Here is a 22,722-nt window from a genome sequence, read left to right as displayed (position 1 = left end):
AATGCACACGACCCGGGAACACTGCTACCAGCGTCTACTACTAGCGTTCTATTATTCGTGGTCGGCGTTCGTGCTCACGGTTGGTTCGGTGCGGCTGCGGCGTTGTATGGATCCAGTAGCCGGCATGGAGGCGGCTTTCGAAGTTCTTGGGCTGGTGTCGCTGGCGGCCTCGCTGGCTGCGTAGTACAAGCTTCCCGTCCAAGCTCCCGTGGAGGTGATGCCGGTGTTGTTGGCGTTAGGGGCACCACCCGAATGGGTGGCAACAGCGCTGGAGACACCCCTGGCCGTAGCAGGTGGTAGCGTCCTCCATCGACTCCCCGGGACGAGCTCAGGCACGGAAGGAAGTCCACGATGCGAAGTCGTAGAACGCAAGCTCACCGGAGCAGTAGCCGGCGTCATTCTTTTCCAGGCGATGCGTCCCTGACTCGCCGGAGCCTCCGCTTCTCTGCTGTTTCCCCCCGTGCCTCGCTCTCACTCGCCCTTTTATAGCCTCGGTGTTAGTCCACGTAAGCCTTGTCGTCGTCTTATTCTCTTCTCCACCAATCATCTCTCTCCGCCTCACCGAATGCTTCTTCTTCCTCTTCTTTATTCTTCGATTAATGCACGTCGTCTTCTTCGCACCTCTTTCCTTTAAAATTTAATTTAGGCTCCTTATTATATATGACAAGGGCCCCCTCTCAAGAGCTTTCCCATGAAAATCTGCTCACGTCATCCTCATCTTCAAGCCATCCAGCCAACCGACTAACTTCTGTGGCGATTCTGGACCCAGCACACGCCACACCGCAGATGTCCATCACCCACCAAAAGCACACCACTAACACCGCGCACCAAACTGCATTCTCGGAACACGAACACACCACTGCAATTGTCCGTACAGAGTCCTTAATAACCATGTTGATGTCCACAACAAACTCCCTTGTATAATCACATAATACCCACAACTGCAACAAGATAAATCCCGGAGATACATTAACACAACAACAACAGGATACATCCCAGAGATACCTACAGCTGTCCAGTTAGCTCTACCTGTATACAAGTCAGATTTGTAACATATGATCTCCGTCTTGCATGGCCCATCCGAAAACGCCTCCCTCTTGATTTGGAGTAGAGCTGTGATCGTATGTCTTCATTCACTTTGGGCTTCATTAGTAATTCACCCCCTCCTGCATTTTTCTTCCTACTGCGCGTGGGCGCCTCGGCAACATCGCCTGTCTCCTCGGCCACTACCGAACAAGCTGCCCTGGGGGCGTACCGCCGTACGGGACCTCTTTCTTCTTATTTCTTCAACATATTTACATGGAAAACCCTCTTAGTGTCATCTATCAACACCTCATAATCCATGTCCTTTTTCTTCCGCGTCACAAGGTACGGGCCCTTCCATTGCATCATTAACTTATCATGATCCGTGGGCAGCAAGACGAGAACCCTGTCGCCCGGATTCAGACTCCTGTTGATGGCTTTTTTTCATAATATCCCTTATGGCGTTCACGCGCCTTTTCCAGGCCTTGATGCGCAAGCCTGCATGTTTCCTTCAACCTGTCCTGTAAGCCAATAACGCACGTGTATGTTGTCTTGAGGTCTGATTCAATCTCTTTATTAGCCCACAGCTCCTTGAGTATTGCGAGTGGACTTCTAACAGTTCTCCCATATAACATCTCAAAGGGCGAGAAACCAAGAGTCGTTTGTGGTACTCCGCGGTAAGCGAACAAAAGAGCTGGGAGATATCTATCCCAATCAGTCGGTCTCTCCTGGCACATTTTCTTGATCATATTTTTGAGGGTGCCGTTGAACCGCTCTACAAGCCCATTACACATGGGATGGCAAGGAGGCGTTGTCAGTAACTGCCTTACTGACAAAAGGCAGTTAACCTCCTTCATTAGTTCAGATGTGAAGTTTGAGCCCCGGTCACTCAAAGCTTCCCTCGGGAACCCATAACGCGAAAACATTTCCACAAGAAACTCCGCCACTTGGATACTGTCAATTGTTCTCAGTGGAATAGTGTCAGGATAACGAATGGTGGCCAATTGTTCTCAGTGGAATAGCGTCAGGATAACGAGTGGCCACGTCAACCAGAGTAAGCACATATCTATTGCCTTTGGAGCATACTTGAGAGATTGGCCCCACAATGTCAATTGCCACTCGCTGAAACGGTAGGCGATGGCTGGCATCTTGCCCAGAGGTACAGGACCAACTCTTCCCTTAAGAACTGTGCACTGGCACACGTCACATGAGCGAACAAAGCGCTTAACGTCACTCTGAACACCCGGCCAAAAGAACTCCTCGGTGATTCTAGGCACCGTTTTTTGAACACACTGGTGTCCAGCCATAATGGCGTCATGTCCTAAGCACAGCGCGGTCTCTCGCATATCTCTCGGTAGCACCAACTGTTGGACCCGCTTTCCTGAACTAAATATGCATTCCCTGTGCAGAAGACCATTTACCAACTGATATTCGAAAGACGTGCGACTCTTCTTTCTTTTCACGTTTTCCCCGACTCCTTCGAAGCAGGTCTTCAGGCTCGGGTCTTCTTTTTGCCTAATTGCAATTTCGCTCAGGCACATAGTAACAGGAGTAGAGAGCGGACGCTGCGTTGCTCGGCCTGTCGCTTGAGCTCTTCCGACGAGAAACTGACTGCTGCACCCGTCTGAACTGTCGCGGGCCTTTCCTCCTTTGGATATTCTTCAACGTCGAGCATCCGCCACTCGGGATCGGAGTCTTCGACGCATCTTTCACCCGTAATGTTTCCCAAGATAAGATCGTAGATGGGTTGGTCTACGCATTTTGCCACTACCTGTCCAGTATAATATGGCGTGGACACTAGAACCCTGGCTTCAGGAAGGTACCTTACTGTGCTGTCTACCAGATTGACGACCGATGCTTCCCCTGTAAGATCCTCGTCCTTCACCAGGCTTCTCCGAACCAAGACTGTGTTGGCTCCGCTGTCTCTCAGCACCAATATAGGACGGTCCTTTATTTGCCCAACCACCACTAACATTGCTGCTTTCGATTTGGGTGTTCCGCTCATTGCCTCATTTTCCAGCGGCGTTTGCTCTCCTTTCAGTTGTGGAACTTCGGGTGGCGTGACAAGTTCTACCCTAGAGTCGACAACGAAAGCAGCTCGGTCCTGCGTTCTGTATCGGCACTCATAGAGAGTATGACCCCTCTTCTTACAACCTTGACACACAACCTGTGTTTTCTGGGCAGCGCTACTATAGTCCGACAGTCAGCTGCACGGTGTCCTACCTTGATGCAGAAGAAATACCTTACTGGCGCCTTAGATGCACCGCCATATGCTCTTGGTTCTGCCGCATCATTCTCTAGGACTTTTTTGGTTTCCTCCTTTGTCTTGCTCAAATTTCTTAGCCCTTGAGCCTAGAGGAATTGGTCTGCAGTGTCGGCGAACTCTTCCAATGAACACAACTTTCTTTCAGGAATAGCGCTAGCTTCGAGCTGCAGCATGCTAAAAATTGCTCTGTGACCAGCTTGTCACGTACCCCCTCAAAACTCCTTTCTGTGTTTGACATATCAAGCCACCTGTCAAAATAGTTGGACAGCCTGCAGGAAAACTGCTTTGCGGTTTTCGAATCCTCCGGTTTCGTGGTGCGAAATCTCTCACGAAAACGCTCTGCCGTAAGCCTTAATCTTTGGAGGAGTGCCTTTTTGACTTTCTCGTAGTCCATGGAATCAGCAGCAGGCATGCATCCTTCCAAACACATTCAGCGCCTCTCCGACTAAACACATGCTCAATGCCGTGGCCCATTCACTGCGCTCCCAGCCTTGCCCCAAAGCTATCCGCTCGAATCGTTGCAGATATGCGTCCAGATCATCTCTTTTGTCATCGAAGGCAGCCATCAGCTTCCTTGGACAAACTCTGGCCGGTCTATGAGATTCTCTACCCGCTAAAGCACGCTGATCACTGTCCGGGATCTCCTCATATCCTCCCGCGACATGCGCCTGTTTCCACAAAAGAAACTCCTTCTCCCGTTCTATCCTTCTTTTCTCCTGTTCTTCTGCCTCGCGAGCTCTTCTAGCTTCCCGCTCTTCTGCCTCGCGAGCTCTTCTATCTGCTTCGCGAGCTCTCTCATCTGATTCGCGAGCGTCTGCGCGTGCTTGCGCCCTTTCCTTTCTCTGCCTATCTGCCTCCTTTTTCTGCATCTTTCCCTCATCGTCATAGATACGCATAGCCTCTTGTTTGCTTAACCCTAGCTTGAGCGCCAATTCTAACGTTTTTGCCAAATCCAGACTTTCTGCCGTCGAGAGATCGGAAATATCTGAGACAAAGAAAAAAAGGAAATGTATCCTGGCACAGGCTCGCCACTTATCTTTGTCACGGATCTCCCCGGAGAACACTCGGACCGAAATAATGCACTAGGCGACAGGTGTACCAACACTGACGCACATTTATTACACCCTACGTGCCACACACACTAGAACACAAAACACAAAACACAAATACTATAAATACATACGATCCGGGAACACTGCTACCAGCGTCTACTACTAGCGTTCTACTATTCGTGGTCGGCGTTCGTGCTCACTGTTGGTTCGGTGCGGCTGCGGCGTTGTATGGATCCAGTAGCCAGCATGGAGGCGGCGTTCGACGTGCTTGGGCTGACGTCGCTGGCGGCCTCGCTGGCTGCGTAGTACAAGCTTCTCGTCCAAGCTCCCGTGGAGGTGATGCCGGTGTTGTTGGCATTGGGGGCACCACCTGAATGAGTGGCAACAGCGCTGGAGACACCCCTGGCCGTAGCAGGTGGTAGCGTCCTCCGTTGACTCCCCGGAACGAGCTCAGGCATGGAAGGAAGTCAACGATGCGAAGTCGTAGAACGCGATCTCACCGGAGCAGTTGCCGGCGTCGCTCTCTTCCAGCCGATGCGTCCCAGACCCGCCGGAGCCTCCGCTTCTCTGCTGTTTCTCCCGTGCCTCGCTCTCACTCGCCCTTTTATAGCCTCGGTGTTAGTCCACGTAAGCCTTGTCGTCGCCTTCTTCTCTTCTCCACCAATCATCTCTCTCCACCTCACCGAATGCTTCTTCTTCCTCTCCTTTATTCTTCGGTTAATCTACGTCGTCTTCTTCACACCTCTTTCCTTTAAAATTTAATTTAGGCTCCTTAATATAAGTGACACATACCACCGTTCTTTGTGCTACGGGACCCATCAGGCCGCCTAGCAAGGTGGAGCCTCCGCGTCCAGAAATTTGATTGCACACTTGTGTGTAAATCTGGACGCAAGCACGAAGATGCCGACACGCTCTCTCGCGCACCGGTCGAGCTAACTGTTGATGTCACGGAGGACGACAGTTGTTTCCTTGGAGTGGTTAGCGATTCCGACGTAATGGCGCGGCAGCGAGCTGACATGAACTTACGATCTGTCATCGACCATTTGGAGGGCCGCACTGCTACCGTACCACGAGAGTTTTCCCAGAACATTTCCTCCTTCTGCAATGGCATCCTGTTCAAGAAAAACTCGAGCCACAGTGGCCCCGTCTACCTCCTCGTCGTACCGTCAGACCCCCGTGCCGACATCCTTTTTGCCTGTCACGACGAGCCCACCTCTGGTCATTGTATTTACACGCACCCTCACTCGAGTGCGCCATGTCTATTATTGGCCAAAACTTGCTGCCACCGTCCGCCGCTACGTGTGTGGTTGCCGTGAATGCCAGCGCCGCAAGTCACCTCCACTCAAGCCCGCGGGTTTGCTCTAACCAGTCCCACCGCCATGCACACCCTTTCACCAAGTCGGCACAGAACTTCTGGGCCCATTCCTGGTATCATCGGCCGGCAATAAGTGGTTATTTGCCGCGACAGACTACCTGACACGCTATGCGGAAACCAAGGCGGTGCCGCGTGGCACATCGTCTGAAACCACGCAGTTCTTCATGCACCGGCCGCATTGTTTTACGGCACGGCGCATCGTCCTATGTAATCACCGATCGAGGAACGGCTGTCACAGCGCAGCTATGCACGAGGTATTCAAGTTGAGTCACACGAGCCATCGCAAGACTACTGCCTACCATCCGCAGTCAAATGGGCTCACCGAGCGACGCAACAAAACCATAGGGGATATGCTCGTGGGGGACGTAGACGTCCAGCATAAGACTATATGCGAGATCCTGCCGTACGTGACATCAACGTACAAAACGGCTGTAGAAGAAAACGTAATTTACACAATTTCGCTTCATTTATGAGCGTGATGTGTACACAATGCTGGATGCCATGCTTCCGTGTACTACCGACGAACGAGCGCTCACGTCACACGCCGAAAAATTTGTCCTACACGCGTAGGAAGCCCGCCAACTCGCCCGCATGCACATCAGGCTGCAAAAGGGGACAGATACACGCTGCTATAACCAGCGACACCGACACGTCGAGTACCAACCCGACGACCAAGTGTGGGTGTGGACCCCAGTCGGATGCCCAGCCTTGTCGGAGAAACTCCTATGCCGCTACTTTGGCTCCTACAGAGTTTTGTGTCGCATCACGGATGTGACTTATGAAGTTCTGCTCGACGGTTCTGTGTAGAGCACGCGCCGTCGACCCCAGCCTGAAGCAGTACACGTACATACTCCGTATGAAGCCGTGTTTCACGCACTAACTGACAGCACTTCCGCAGTTTGTCGTTTTTTGTCGCACGAAGCCTGTTTGCTTCCTGCGATTTTGCCCCTTCGTTTGTGGTTTCCTCGTTAGCCCCTCCAGTTTTCTCGTAGTGCTCTAATGGTTTTCAGTTTGTTTTCTAGAGGGGGGAATAATGCCACCAGGTGACCCCAGGTAGCACAAAAAAGACAAGAAGGTTTGCACGCGCGCCCTGAGGAACGTTGCTGGCGAGTGGTGTCTCAGTCCTTGGCTCCGCGACAATATATTGTAACAGTGGTTTATTTATGGCGATTTCCACTGGTCGTGCTGGAGCAGCTTTTCTTGCTCCGCGACAACGAATTCGAGTTCCACTGGTCGACCTAGACCGACCGCGCTAATTCCGCTGGTCGTTTGGAGCAATTCCGTTCCATTCGGAGCGCACTAGGTTGATTCGCCGACCAGTGGCGGATCTCACCGGAATTTGTAGTCTGCAATGTCGTCAATTCCGAAACACACGTGATTTGTGGTTATTTTTAGCGCGTGCAGGAATGTCGGCGGGAAACACTGAGCGCTGTTTCGCGCCCGTATGTCGTCTGCGTCATCTGCATCATAGAGGTTACAACTCTAAATTATGACATCGTATGGAATGGCAATAGTCCTCGAGTTGTCTGATCAGAGCTCGTCGGAATCTGAGTCCGCGCACTCAGCCAGCAGCAGCGACAACGAAAAGTACCTCTTTGAAACATTTTTCGAGAAACATTTCGCAGAAGTCCCAGCGAAGCGCCCTAAATTGATGGACTATACATCACCAATGTGGTGCACCTGTACTCTGACGAAGAGGTAAGTACGTACGCTATTCCCTGCATGAAATTAAAAATATGCGGCGAATATGAATTCAGGCTTTGTACAGCAGTTCATATATATGTTTTTGTACAGTTCCGCAGGAACTTTCGTGTGTCCAGGACAGTGGCGATGTTAATCACCGAAGGTTTTGAGGCGTCCCCCGTGAACCCTCCTTCCAACAACGGTGCTTTGCCGGACAAAACAGCCGAGGAACACGTCCTGACTTTCCTTTGGTAAGTGCGCGACGAACTTGATAATTCAGATGCACTGGTCGTGAACCAGCGCGCCCTTCAGTTCAGTTAACTGTACCCAGCTTTAGCAAATGCAGTGTGGACCATGTTCATTCGCAATATAAACTATGTGTCAAATAACAGTACAGAAAGCTTCTGTGCCCGCAGCCTCAGTGTCCGAAGTGAACAAAGCGCGGCAGTGTTTTAAGTACGATATTGCACCAGTGACTATTTCATTCACCCATGCGTTTGTGTTCTCAACCATAGTTATATCTGAAATTAACTGCACATGCATGCATAATAAAGATCGTCAACTTCACAGATATAAAGCCGATTTTTGAAGTTCCGGCAATTGACTCAAATTTGGACATTTAGCATTCATATCAACTCAATTTTTTTTCCCTGGTTTTCAGCTATGCGGAAAATAAGACCTGCTTAAGGGACGTTGCTGGGCGTTTTGGGCTTGGCGAGACGACCGCGTTCCAGATTATTGAGCGCATGATGGAGTACCTGCTGGAAGTGGCCAAAGCAGTTAATTCATTTCCAGCCGACTTGGAACAGCTGGTGAAAAACTTCGAGCAAGTAAGACTACTACTCAGAACGTCTTTTAGAATGTTTTATTGCAAGTACAACGTGTACAGTACAGCTTCTTTGCACAACCGCCCCAGTAACTCCACACCAAGAAAATAAAAATACTCAACAGTAGCACCAAAACAAGTTCCACCTCTGCTAACTGTAATCAACTGCAGACAGAATTCTATAGGTTAATGCATGTACAACAGAATGGCATATGCTTAAAATACTGATCACCACCTACTGCTCATTTGCAGCTATCACAGTGCAGTTAGCAGTCAGGTAAATGCATTGCTCAATAACAAATGCATCTGAGATTCTCTTGACTATTCAGATACGAGTATCAAAATGAAGCGACAAGAAAGAAGTATGTAAACAATGACTGAGCATAAAACAAAAAAAGAATGCGAGATATATAAGCACTCAATAGCACTATGAAGTTGTACTTGAGCAGAAACATGATCAAGCAGATGAAATTAGCAGGCAGGTAACGTACCCTGATCTGCAGTTGTTCACCTAGCTTGAAAATGCTGTGAATAATACGCAGCTTGCGTATTATTTGTTAAAAGAACATTAAATATACATGCCACTAGTGAGAAAATAAAAAAAATATTGCAAAGGTAAACAAAATACCACTGAGTGCAAAAACATAATAAATCACAAATTAGCACTTCGGAAAGTTGATGAAAATGGAGACTAGCTTTCGGAGTGCCAGGTTGGTGGCCACATTGTAATAACAATTTAATGTGGAAAGCCCGGGGGAAGAAAATCTGTTAGGGCATGTATATTGAATTTATATCATTGTCAAAACATATTTTCAGCCAGTTGGTTGTGCAATCCAGGCTTAGAATATGGCCTCATATCGAACAATTCACTAAGTAGTGTAACATATGAACCTTTCAGAGTTGCGTCTCCTTGTTATTACATTTTTCGTAAGGAGAGCCTTACACGAGAAATACGCCTATGGATGGTTAAAGAGGTAAACTAAGCTTGACCTGAAATTTTTGTTTTTTAATGCAGGTGTCTGGCGTGCCTTGTACCATTGGCTGCGTCGACGGCTCCTATATTAGCATTCGCTGCCCGGCGAACAAGATTCGGTCAACATATATCAACAGACGCACGAGCATCTCACTGAGGGAATAGGCATGCGGTGACAAGCACAAGAAATTTGTGGAGGTTACCGTAGGAAACCCCAGCAAGATCCATGATGCCCGAATATTTGAGAAATCAAGATTCTCAAAAAAGCTTGCACAGGTCTGTGCGCATGGATGATTTCATGTTCTCGGTGATGATGCCTACCCGCTCAGAGTTTCTATTGACTCCTTTAAAAAATTATGGAATTCTGACTGAGAGAAAACACATTTAACATGAAGTTGTCTGGTACGCGGATTCGTATAGAGAATGCTTTTGCTGATTTGAAGGGTGGGTTCCGCCAGTAGCTGCATGTTGACTTTTTTGTTGTAGACAAAAGGAACAAGTTCATACTGGCATGCTGTGTTTTGCACAATTTCTGCATCGACTCAGGAGACAATACTGTGCCACCGATTACGGATGATGGGTCATCGAATGCAGAGTGTAAGAGTATGCCTCCTGATGAAAGTGAAAGCTGCAGTCCATTTACAGCCACAGAAGCTGCGCTCCGCCGTCAAGGACAATTGAAGCAAGAGGAAGTAATGCGAGCCATGAACCTGTGAACAAGAAAAAAACAACCCTTTTCCCATATTTTCTGACAAAGCTTTTGCAAATACACTCTCAATCTAGACCGAACGCTTTGCGGAGTAATTGCATTTTTTCTCTGTGCATTTCTTCCCTTTTTCTTCCTTACTTTTCTTTTTTTTTTCTCTGTTTCTCTTGTTGCTTCCCTCTCTGCTCTTTTTTTGGCCTTCTGCTCCTCTAGTTCTTGAATTTTTTGAAAAAATAATTCCGTTTCCCTCATTCCAGGTGTGCTCGGTCTGTGTCGTCTTTTCTCAGAAACCTCATCTTCTTGTGTGGCTTCTTGTTGATTAGTGTCCACATAGGTCGGTTTTGAGGGCTCAGGGGGCAATTTCTGTGAAACAATGCCTTGGGCATCTCTGACAATTTCGGGCTCAAGGCTGTCGTCAAGGTACTTAATTTTTTCTAGTTCATCGTCAAAGGGCACCTTGCGGTGAATTGCCCGACTTGCTGTTGCTGGCTACGGCAGTTCTTTTTCTTTTACAGACGGTCTTGTACCTGGTGCAGCACTGCTCTCCTGTTCTTACTACTCTTAGAGTTTTTTTCAGCTCCATAGCAATTTTTTCGGACACTGATTTTTTTGTTCCAGAATTTCTTCAGAGGCCCAACTTGTCCTATGTATGTGGCATATAAATCAAGAAATAATTTAGTTCCTCCTCCTGTCCATTAGCAGGTATGAGCTGGAAAATGAGGCACTAATTAATGCCCAGCCACGCTCACAAGCATCAATGCTTAAGCAGGCTGGTTACTTTCATGTACAATTGCCTGGAAATAAACTAGTATTTTTATTATTATTAATGGAAGGAAATACATTGTCCACATACCACGTGTCCCTTGAATGCCACTTGGTTGTGCCCACTGAGTGTGGCCATGCGAGGGGGCAGGCCGTCCTTCCACACCAGAAACTGCAGTGGTGCAAAAAGTTTTCTTCGCTGTTGATTACAGTGCAAATCTTAAATGAACTAGCAAGAGGTTGGATGCTTCAAGATATCTGAGCCAGTCTATGACGGCCAAACATAGTAGATTGCTAGAAGATTGAAGGACACAAACAGTGTGAAAAAAAACAGTTCTATGTTTGTATTTAAAGTTACATCAATTATCTCACCAACTGTAAACTAATAAAGAGTGGAATCTGGTACAAAGCACTAGCCCATAAAACCTATCACGTTAAGCAGTGAGAGAATCAGTTCGCACCTTTCAAACAAAGCAGGTTAGAGCACACTTACTAACTTCTGGTGAGACCTACGCATTACACACGCTCTGCTCCTGCTTCTGCAACAGTATTCACACAAAAAGGTTGAGAGGGTATTCTGGATGCTCCAAATATATAACTCTACGATGCAATATGAAGGGGTGTCTGTAATAATATGAAGATGCTTTACGGAAAGTATTTCGATTGTGACCGCTGATAACTTTAGCGTCGCACACGGCATAAGCAGCGCCGCAGATAAGGGGCTGCATCTGTCAGTACCACAAAGACGTAAGCAAACCAAAGGATAGAGCCGCAGCAGCTACCCTGCTCCGACCGTTGCCCCAAAAAGAAGCTGACATGCAGGGTCTGTTTGCAATCGTTGCGCGAGGATAGCAGTCGGTGCACACTTCATGACGGCTGACAACATATGACTGAGTAAAAAATCTAGCTGGGCGAGTTGCTAAACCGTCGCACCGTAAACAATACCGTACCGTAAGCACTCTACAGACATGCGGTATATATTCTTTTATGAACTTCCCTAGAGCATAACTGTGCTCCTCGTGCCTACGAGGTTCACCAAAATGCGGTGCACCTCAGGCGTAACATGAACAAAGCGACTGGTAGGTTCCACCGCGAAAGAAGTGGCTGCTCACCGCTATACTCGCCAAATCTCGTCGTGTGCTTACGCGTATTTTCGCGCCAGAATCGCCAGACGTTCACTTCCGGAACCATGACTTCCGCTGCGCTGGTCGACAACGGTCGCTGTGCTCCGAGGCGATTTGGGGCGCTCTTTTGCGGTTCTAGCGGCTCGCTTCGGATCCACCAGTGGAATTCGCCATTTGTGACACCGAGGACGACAGGAGCAGCGGTGAAGCAGTGGTGGACCGCCGTCGGTCAGGCTTAGCCCGGTCTCGCTCGGAGCGACCGCATTGTGGCTTCACAATGGCCCCGGGGAGAAAAGGAGCCATCCTGGCGACTCATGGTGCCTACAATACAACCGGGTCGCAGCACGGCTTGAGGCGTTGAACATGTACAGTCTCGCGGCCACGGCGGCGGCGATCGGCAGACGGCGTGAGTGGCTCAATGATGTGGGGATGTGCGCTCCAGGACACGCAGGGACCATGATATTTCGGAATAAGTTTCCTGGATAGGCAGAGCGAGAAGTTGGGCATGTTGGTATCGGTTCATCTTGATTAGAGAGGCCGGGAGTACTGGAGGGTACCCACAGCCACGCGAGTGAGCCGGGTGGGAAGGCCGGTGCAAGCTGATCTTCGTCATGGTGGTGTTTGTGGCGCCCCTTGAGTGTCTGTCATGGGTGACCTTGCGATCTGCGGCAATCTTCGGCGTGCTGGGCAGCTTCAGAGACAGTTGCACAATCAGACGCGGCAGGGCGGTAGGGAAGAACTGCGTCAATGCCCAGGCAACACCAAACGTAGAGTGGACGTCCTCAAGTGATCAGAGCGTCGTTATCCCGAACAAGAAATTCTGAGTACCTTTTCAGTGCATCGATGGCTAAATGTCCTTATGAGGACTTCCCGAGCTTGTACTATGCTGGACGGCTCGAGGATGAGAATTTCTCAATTCTCCTACGATCGTCCTATCGTAGGGTAATATCCTGGAATTACACTGAGATCAAAGCTGTTTATCTCTCGCACTCGGCTCTCAGTAAAACTGCAGGTTTATTAAACGATATGTGTTCTCAATAGTGATCTAATAAAGTAAACCCTCGTGACTCCAAAAATTATATGCCCTGAGGGGATATCTTAAGATATCGTTGCTTTTACACCTGCTCTTATGTATCGCATCCTTCTTATGGGGTTGGTCTATTTAGATTTTTGGGCCACTCATCTTTTCCGTTCAGTAAACACAATTCAACGCCAGAGTTTTACCATGGGCCGCACAGAGCTCTCTGCGGTCTATGGTAATCCCGTGCTGTGCCTCTTTTTAGTTATTCTGGTTACCTTCGCTTACATTAGCTTTGAATACAGCACTGGCTTAAAAAAATGGAAAAAGCTTTTGAAACAAATCCTCACGCAATATTGAAAATATCCCCAAATATGGTCCAGAAGACATCTAGAGAACGCGCAACGGATGGACAAATGGATCCCCGTTGGACTGCTTGAAGACTAGTTAGAGATAACATGAGGACATCTGAATATCCCGATGCGGACATCCTGAGGTCATACTCAGGACGTCTTTGCGTTGCCTCGGTGGGAGCGTGGAGAGAAGCCTGTGGTGGATTCTGTAGCAGTGTTGTAGGCGCACATTATACAGGGAAGGAGGAGGTCCCAGTTCTTGTGGATTACAGCGATATATGTGGTCATTATATCACGGTTAGGCCATTTGCTTGTGGCTGGATGGTGGATGAATGGCGGCGAGCAAAGCTTCAGCGACGTCAGACAAAAAGACGCGTCCTCTATCACTGAGGACGCTGCAGAATGAACGATGCCACATCACGAGCGCTAGCAGCCAGGAGCGCCGCGGTCTCAACGTACCTGGTAAAGTGATCAATGTCAACAATGGCCCAGCGGTTTCCAGCAAAGCGGTGTACGGCAGAGGGCAGTAGAAATCGATTCCAATGCGGTCGAAGGGGCGAGGCAGATATGGTAGTGCCTGCAATTCGTCAGCGGCGCGATGAGGATGCTGCTTACGGCGTTGGCAGGCCAGGATCGAGCGGACATACTTGAGGATGAAGTTGTGCATGCCGCGCCAGTAGTACCGGAGACGGATGCAAATGTAATCATCAGCCTGACTACACCCACTGCAAGCCAAAGGCTTAACCCTGTCCTATGCCAGCTGCGGCCACCCTGTCCCCGCAAACTTCTTAATCTCATCCGCCCACCTAACTTTCTGCCGCCCCCTGCTACCCTTGCCTTCTCTTGAAATCCACTCTGTTACCCTTAAGGACCGCATTGCGGGTCAGCGTGGAAACAGGTGCTGTAACAAGAGGCTCCCATAGATGGCGCCAGCCACGCCAGCGCCGAGTCGGGTCTTCGGCGATCAAAGGAGCCGCGAGCAATGCGCCAGAAGCATGTCAGACGCATGGGCCTTCGGCCGTCGCCTTTCTCCTCACCCTCATGTAAACACCGAGCAGAGGACGGCTCACGTTACAAGCGTCGCCTCTCGTGCTGCTACGCAGCAGACCCATATCTGTATTCATTGTAACCACACCTATGTAGCAGAGGCAGAAATAAAATCTGTCATCCCCCAGCACAGAGAAGTCATCAGTTTATTAGGCCATCCTGCAGTAAACAGAATGAAACATGGTGTCAGAAGTGTAACAGTACCGTCAGCGCATCAACCACGGAGAACATGCCACCGCCTGCGAAATTAGACTCCACTGGCCTTTAAGCAGAGCTTCACGCTGTACCACAAAGAAACTAACACAACGAGAGCAGCTCCCGATCGGCAAGTAGAACTTCTTTTGACCGTCGGAAGCTCCACACTTCTCGACATTTACAACACTTTGGGCTTCGGGGAGACGACCGAAGCAAGACCACACCCAGAATTTGAGTACTACACTCATGTAATCAGCCTTCTCGACGCGCTCTTCCTACCGAAGCACAACGAACTGTACTCGCGATGTCTTCTGATCGAGAATGCACCATCTGGAAGAGCAGTTCGATAAATTTCTCACGGACTTGAAATTGAAAGCGCGCGACTGCGGGTTCGGAAACGAACGAGATAAAGTGGTCCGCGACGAGAACGTCTGTGGAATTCAGGACGAGAGAGCGCGAGCGGACATCCTAAAGCTCGATGATCCAACCCTAGAGACAGCCGTCAAAGTGTGTCTTGCTCATAAGGCTGCAAAAGTCAGATGAAAGTGTTTAAAGAGTGATTAGCTGCAAGCGAAAGCGAAGTCGACGCTGTAAGGAAGCATAATCGTCGCACCTTCAACAATAAAAGCCCGAAAGAAAAGGGAAAACTTCCTTCAATGGCAATTGCAGAAAAAATGCAAGTACTGCTGAGGAACCCACGAACGCAAAAGGACAGCCTGCTGTTGCGTTGCGTCTGCTCCGTTATTGGGCCCAACGGGTAGCGAAGAGCCGATCGTCAGAAGTCGGGCAGCAGGCACTCGGGCATCGCGTTTGACGACGATGCAGAGACGAGTCGAGCAATAGAGAAAACTAACAGAGATTTATTTACATGGTGATCGAAGCGATTTTCTGTCCCACAATGAGCACTGCGGCTCGTTTTAAAAGGTCCCGTGTCCCCAGGTACCTAGTTGGGGAACTTGGTTTAATGAAAAGCGTCCAATCACTACCCTTTTGGGTCACGTGCACTTTCTTCGGGAACCACCCACCGAGACGTCCCCGACACACCCTCGCCACTTCCGACGCCTGGCCGTTCCTGCAGCAGCGATGACAAACACGAAAGGCGAACCAGGCGGAAGGAGCGAAAACAAGGCACAAGTCGAAGCAGCACTTGCGAACAGAGTTCCGCACAATGGAAGAGGAGGCGTCTTCAGAACGGCTGGTGCACAGGTGGTGGGGCTCGCTGTAAACAACAGCCGCGTCCGCCGCCGGGCACGGGCCACCCAACAGAACACCCAGACACACTCTCGCCGCCTCCGGCAACTGGTTGTAATGGGCTTTGCCACTTAGCGCACGACCCTCTCGGCGCCGCTCTCCTGATGCACACAATTGAAAACATACGCGCGCCGAGAACCCGAGGAAGCAGCTTGGAGCAGTTTGGCCAGACCAGCGGATGTCCGTCCGAAACCCACTGTCCCGAGGCTCGGGATATTTTGAAACGCAACAGCTTCTCCGGCGGCGTCCGAGATCCCGATGGACAAAGGTCAACAATCATTGTTCAGAGGGATAACTGGGGCGGATGGTGTTCACCATGTGCTTCACTGATGCTGGTACTCTGTTTCTTCAGGAAGTCTCTGCAGCTCCCCCTTTTTTTTCTCTCAAAATGACGGCTTCTTGTTCTCTGCAGGCCAGTTTACTTCCTAGGAAGGCAGCATCAGTTGAACAACACAGAAACCACAACTGCAAAGCAAGCAAGTGCCATGACTCTCTCCCTAAAATTTACCAGGCTTCTTTTCAACCAAAACGGCTTTAATCCTTCCACAATTACGGCAGCAATTGAAGCAACCCGAGCATTCTTCAAACATACAAACAAGAGTTCAAGATGGCCGATAAAAAAGTGATAGTACGCATAAGTCAGGAAAAAAAATGCACACAAGCCAGAATCTCCGAGGCTATCAGTTACACTAAAAGCAGCGACTTAAGCCATCGGCATTGCCGTTCAATTTACCTCTTTTGTACCGAACGTCAAAAGAGTATTGCTGCAGTGCGAGGCTCCAGCGGAGCAGTCGGCCGTTTTTAGGGGACATACTTTGCAACCACGTGAGAGGACAATGATCCGTTTCAATGATGAACCTGGAACCGGCGAGGTAGCATGCAAGTTTCTGCACAGCCCACACAAGACAGGCGCATTCCTTCTCCGAGGCGCTATACGCTTCTTCTCGTAACGTAAGCTTACGGCTAGCGTAGAGCACCGGATGCTCTTCCTCCTCCTCGGCTCTTTTGCACAATACCACGCCCATGCCGCGGTCACTGGCATCGCACTGTACCACAAATGGCCTTGAATAGTCGGGTGCCTGCAGCACAGGTTGGCCCATTAGCGCCCTTTTCAAGGCTAAGAAAGCCTTTTCCTTTTTTTCGTCCCAGCGGAGGATCTTCGGCTCGGTTTTCCTGAGAGCATCAGTGAAAGGACTGGCAAGCTCTGAATAACGTGGGATATAGCGCTGGTAGTATCCGGCTACTCCCAAAAATGACCGCACATCCGTTTTAGTACGCGGCTGCGGGAAATTACTGATAGCTGTCACCTTCACCTCAGATGGTCGGCAGTGGCCTCGCCCCACTATGTGACTCAAGTAGGTCACCTCTGCACGTCCAAGCTGGCATTTCTGAGCTTTCACTGTCAGACCCGCGTCGCGAAAACGTTCAAGAACCGTTCGCAGGTGCGTGATATGCTCGGACCACGATCCCGAAAACACCGCCACGTCATCTAAATAGGGCAGGGCAAAATCGTGCAATCCCCTCAAAACCTTATCCATCAGGGACGAGAAGCAGTAGGGAGCGTTCTTTAAGCCGAAGCTTAATACTTTAGGACGGAATGTCCCTACGGGCGAGATAAATGCCGCATATCTGCTCGCCTGTTCGGTAAGTGGCACCTGCCAATAGCCCCGAACGAGATCGAACGTAGAGATATACTGAGCGCTGCTAACTTTCTCAATTCTCTCCTCGATATTGGGTATGGGGTAGGTCTGATCCTTGGTTATGAGGTTTAGCCTCCTATAATCAATACAAGGACGTGGTTCCTTGCCAGGGACTTCCACCAAAATGAGCGGCGAGGTGTAGTCACTCTCGCAAGCCTCAATGATGTCGAGGTCAAGCATCCTTTTAATTTCAGCCTCCATAATCTCCCTTTGCCGCGGCGATACCTGGTAAGCTTTCGAACGTACGGGCTGAGAGGAAGTAAGCTCGATGTCGTGAACTATCATCGTAGTTCTGCCTGGCTTGTCCGAGAACATGTCTTTGAATTCGCGCACGAGTTCTGTTAAATCTCTATTTTGATCAACACTGAGCTCAGTAGCCTCTACCATGGCCTTGATCGCTAGGTCAGTGCTGCCTTCGTTTTTCGGTGCGCCTAGTTCCGGGAAATCTAACGGCGTTTCTTCAGGAACATTCAGCGACATGTTTACTATATTTTCTCTTTCTCGGTACGGTTTGAGCAGGTTGGTGTGGTATATCTGCTGTACCTTTCGCTTTCCAGGCATGTTTATTATATAGTTCGTGTCCGACAGTCTCTGAATGACTTTCGCTGGGCCTTCCCATTGAACTTCTAGTTTGTTTTTCTTCGAAGGCCTCAGTAGCATTACCTCGTCTCCGGCTTCAAAACAGCGTGATCTGGCCGTCCGGTCATAATAGTGCTTCGCCTTTACTTGCGCTTTACTCATCTCGCGTCCCACCTGCTCCTGCGCTTTGTGCAGTCTTTCAAGCAGCGCGAGCACATATTCAACCACCGTGGGGTCATCTCCTCGGCATTCCCACGATTCCCGAAGGATGCGGAGTGGAGATCGCAGGGAACGGCCGTAGACCAGTTCCGCTGGTGTAAATCCAGTGGCCTCATGAGAAGCGGTTCTGAGGGCAAACATTGTGGCCGGTGAGCAGGCATCCCAGTCGACTTTGCGTTCGAAGCACAGTGCCCTCAGCACGCGTTTCATAACCGAATGCATCTTTTCCACTGGATTGGACTGCGGGTGGTGGTACACTGAACTATTTATTAGTTTAATCCCGCATCTCTCCAGGAAGGTTGTAGTTAGCGCGCTGGTAAAAACGGTCCCCTGATCCGACTGTATTTCCGCGGGAAACCCGACCCGCGCGAAAATGGACAGGAGTGCGTTTACGATCTCTATTAAGCTTAATTCTTTCAGCGGCACTGCCTCAGGAAACTTAGTAGCGGGACAGACTACAGTCAATATGTGACAGTAACCAGACCCTGTTTGGGAAGGGGGCCGACCGTGTCAATCACGAGCCGTCGAAATGGCTCTGTGATCACCGGAACGAGCTTCATTGGGGCTTTCACCTTATCCCCTGGCTTGCCCACCCGTTGACATGTGTCGCAGGTCTTTACAAAATTCTCTACCTCCCGAAAGCATCCCGGCCAGTAGAACTCCTGCAGCAAGCGGTCCTTCGTTTTCCTGAGCCCTAAATGACCCGACCACGAACTACCATGAACCAAGTGCAAAAGATCACGACGGTAGCGTTTAGGCACGACTAACTGGTCGAACTGTACCCCTCTGCGATCATGATACCTACGATAGAGTACCCCGGACCTTTCTTGAAATAGCACATTTTTCTTTGCAACACCTTCTTCCTCCCGGCACCTAAGATTCTGCAGTGTGGAGTCTGCCCTTTGTTCAGCTATCAAGGACGATCGGTCAACCCCTAGCAATCTTTGCAGGCTATCAGATGCCGGTGTTATCAGAAGCTCACCATAGGCCTCTTTAAGCTCCATACAATTTTTGCTACTTTCAGGCCTGCCCAGAATGTTTACTTCTTCAGTCGCCGTTGCGAGGACCTCTCCTGACGCGTCAGGAGGCTCAATTTCCACCGTACCAATGCTACTTGACGCTTCCAGCGGCATGGCCTTAGCGGCAATTTTTCGTGCTTTCGAGCGAGTTAGCGCGTAGACAGTCCCCTCCCCGAACACGAGGTCCTTCTGCCGCAGCAGTTGATCTGATCTGTTTGAAAACAGATAGGGGTACTGCATCGGCAGGCTGGCTGACACGGCAGCCTCCGTGTGAAGTACTCCAAAGGGGCCTTCAATGCTTATGTTAGCAATAGGAAGGCACACGCTATTGGCTTCCACCGCCTGTTTAATCCAGGCACACTCCCCGGTGAATTGCCCTGGCTCTACATACGATGGGTGGACTACGTCCATTGTAGCTGCCGAATCTCGCAGCACGCGACACGGCTTTCCATTCACTACAAGATCTCGGATGTAGGGCTCTAGAAGCTTCAAATTTTCCTCGTTGCTGTCCACTGACAAGCAAACAACTTTTGGGTTTTTGCACACCGCCGCTATATGTCCCGGCTTTTGGCAGTTATAGCACACCGGCGCCCGTCTCTTTTCAAATGCTTTCTTTTGGCGCTCTTCTGCTTCAGGTGCTTTCTCTTTTATCCCCGCGCCCCTTTCTGAAGATTCTACACTCCGTGCCTGCTCCTTCACTTTGAAAAGTTGCCCCCTCTCTCCAGATGCTTTCCTGTTCTGGTATTCTTTCTTGGGGCTTTCCTTTCTGTCGAGTGCACGGCGTGAGACGAACTCTTCTGCCAGGTCAGCTGCCTTCGAGACAGTCGTAACGTCTTGCCTGTCTTGCACCCAGTGCCTTATGTCTTCAGGCAACCGACGGTAGAACTGCTCGAGGCCGAAGCATTGCATCATTTTCTCGCTTCCGTCATACGCCTTAGCTTCTTTTAGCCATTCTCCCAGGTTAGCCATCAGCTTGTACGCGAAGTCTGGGTATGACTCATCCCTCTGCTTCTCGGCGTTGCGAAATTTTTGACGGAATGCCTCAGCTGACATTCTGTACTTTTTCAGCAGACTAGACTTCACTTTGTCGTAGTTGTCTGAATCTTCCTTACACAAGCGGGCAATCACATTGGCAGCCTCACCTGACAATAGAGTCAGCAAGCACTGTGGCCACGTTGCCCTGATAAACCCTGCCTTCTCGCGCGTGCGCTCGAAGTTTACAAAAAACAGACCTATGTCCTCTCCTTTCCTATAAGGTTGCATAAGGTCTTTCATTCTGACCGACTTGGGCTCTCCTACGCTAGGTGCTATGCTCTCACCGCTTTCGTTTCGAGCCTTTAGCATCTCCAGTTCAAGACGCTTAAGCTCAAGCGTTTTCTCTAAGCGTTTATCATTTCTCTGTTCTGCTTCCCGCTCTGATTTCTCTCTTTCCGCAATTAGCTCCAGACATTCTGAGAGCTCATCGTCGTCTGCCTGAAGTGCCTCGATAGCCGCGATGATGGCTGGCTTTCTTGTTTGGTCCAGGACATCCAAACCCAAATTTTTGGCCAACTCCAGCAAAAGCGGCTTTTTTAATGCTTTCAGATCCATGGCTGCCTCTAGAGCTGCAAGATTTTCACTTTACCAGGAAATATTTCAACTTACTTTGAAACAACATGTCAAAGATAGCCACAATATACAAACCCTTTGTAAGCTAACTAAGTACAAAGCCTGGTGAAACCTCAGTGAAGAAAATCCCAGCACTCACCGAACTGTGCAACCATGATCCCAGCGGAGTCGATCCCGACGCTGCCAACCAGTTGTTGCGTTGTGTCTGCTCCGTTAGCGGACCCAACGGGTAGCGAAGAGCCGATCGTCAGAAGTCGGGCAGCAGGCACTCGGGCATCGCGTTTGACGACGATGCAGAGACGAGTCGAGCAATAGAGAAAACTAACAGAGATTTATTTACATGGTGATCGAAGCGATTTTCGGTCCCACAATGGGCACTGCGGCTCGTTTTAAGGGGTCCCGTGTCCCCAGGCCCCTAGTTGGGGAACTTTGTTTAATGAAAAGCGTCCAATCACTACCCTTTTGGGTCACGTGCACTTTCCTCGGGAACCACCCACCGAGACGTCCCCGACACACCCTCGCCACTTCCGGCGCCTGGCCGTTCCTGCAGCAGCGATGACAAACACGAAAGGCGACCCAGGTGGAAGGAGCGAAAACAAGGCACAAGTCGAAGCAGCACTTGCGAACAGAGTTCCGCACTATGGAAGAGGAGGCGTCTTCAGAACGGCTGGTACACAGGTGGTGGGGCTCGCTGTAGACAACAGCAGCCGCGTCCGCCGCCGGGCACGGGCCACCCAACAGGACACCCAGACACACTCTCGCCGCCTCCGGCAACTGGTTGTAATGGGCTTTGCCACTTAGCGCACGACCCTCTCGGCGCCGCTCTCCCGATGCACACAATCGAAAACATACGCGCGCCGGGAACCCGAGGAAGCAGCTTGGAGCAGTTTGGCCAGACCAGCGGATGTCCGTCCGAAACCCACTGTCCCGAGGCTCGGGATATTTCGAAACGTAACACTGCCCAGGTTAGAAGCAAGTGTGCATGAAGTGCAAAAAGGACCACTTCGCATCAGTATGCCAAAGCAGCCGGGTAGTGGCTCGTCTAGAGGTTGATAGTGACGAAGAGGACATATTGGCACTCCACAATGAAAAGCCCAGCTCAGTCTACACGAAGTGAAATTTCAAGTGCACAATGGAGCGGCAGTTCATGTGATAACAGCCAAACACGTCCGTCCACAGCAGCTGAGAGCGAGCTCAACGACACTGCGGTCATGGAATGCAAGCAAAGTTTCTTCCATTCCATGTCCCACTTGAAGTAAAAGCCGCAAATGGAAAGAAGCATGCCCTGGAATTCGTAATTGTTGGAGATGAGCTCGCACCTCTAATCAGAAGGACAGCAGAAAAAATGGGTCTCATAACAATTGACTACAACTTAAAGTACCTACAGTTGACGCCCCAGAAGGCCTCAGAAGGCGCTTAGTGGAAAAATACCCAGACATCTTTAGAGAAGCATTAGGGACGTTACCGGGACAGGTACACCTTGTAACTAAACAAGAAGCAATGCCGAAAGCCATAACAAGCTGCTGAGTGCCTGTCAGCATAGAAACACAATTTGAAAAAACTCTGGCGAGGATGGAAAGAAGTATCGTAAAAAACGTCACCGAGCCAACGCAATGGGTAAACCGAATGGTCGTGGCAAAAGAGAAAAATGGCGACATGAGAGTCTGCATCGACCCACAAGCGCTAAACGAAGCACTGGAACGAGAGCGCCACACGCTGCCCACTCTCGACGATGTCCTACCAGAGCCTTGAAAAGCAAAGATTTTTTCAAAATTAGACCTTCGAGAGGGATACTGGCATTGCTGCCTTGAAGAAGAATTCAGCCTCAAGACCACGTTTTAAACGGCCAATGGTCGATACAAATGGTTCCGTCTACCGTTTGGACCAGCGGGAAGAAGCGAAATTCTCCAGACTGCAAATGGCACTTGAAGGTCTCAATAGAA

General features: G+C 49.9%; 1 protein-coding gene across 1 annotated transcript; it reads right to left on the bottom strand.

The window, feature by feature from the left end:
- Window positions 1–18,613: 18,613 nt before the first annotated feature.
- On the bottom strand, window positions 18,614–21,719 carry LOC144129485 (uncharacterized). The gene has a single exon (XM_077663653.1). The coding sequence runs from the start codon at window positions 20,759–20,761 to the stop codon at window positions 18,614–18,616; it is 2,148 nt and encodes a 715-aa protein (XP_077519779.1). The 5' UTR covers window positions 20,762–21,719.
- Between the last annotated feature and the right edge of the window lie 1,003 nt (window positions 21,720–22,722).

The sequence above is a fragment of the Amblyomma americanum genome, chromosome 4 (genome assembly GCF_052857255.1).
Source record: "Amblyomma americanum isolate KBUSLIRL-KWMA chromosome 4, ASM5285725v1, whole genome shotgun sequence".
Taxonomy (NCBI): Eukaryota; Metazoa; Arthropoda; class Arachnida; order Ixodida; family Ixodidae; genus Amblyomma; species Amblyomma americanum.
The sequence above is the reverse complement of the archived record's forward strand: the minus strand, read 5'-3'. Positions and strand labels throughout refer to the sequence as shown.

Coding starts and splice junctions, on each gene's coding strand:
- LOC144129485 (XM_077663653.1), bottom strand. CDS start 20,761: ATGGATCTGAAAGCATTAAAAAAGCCGCTTTTGCTGGAGTTGGCCAAA.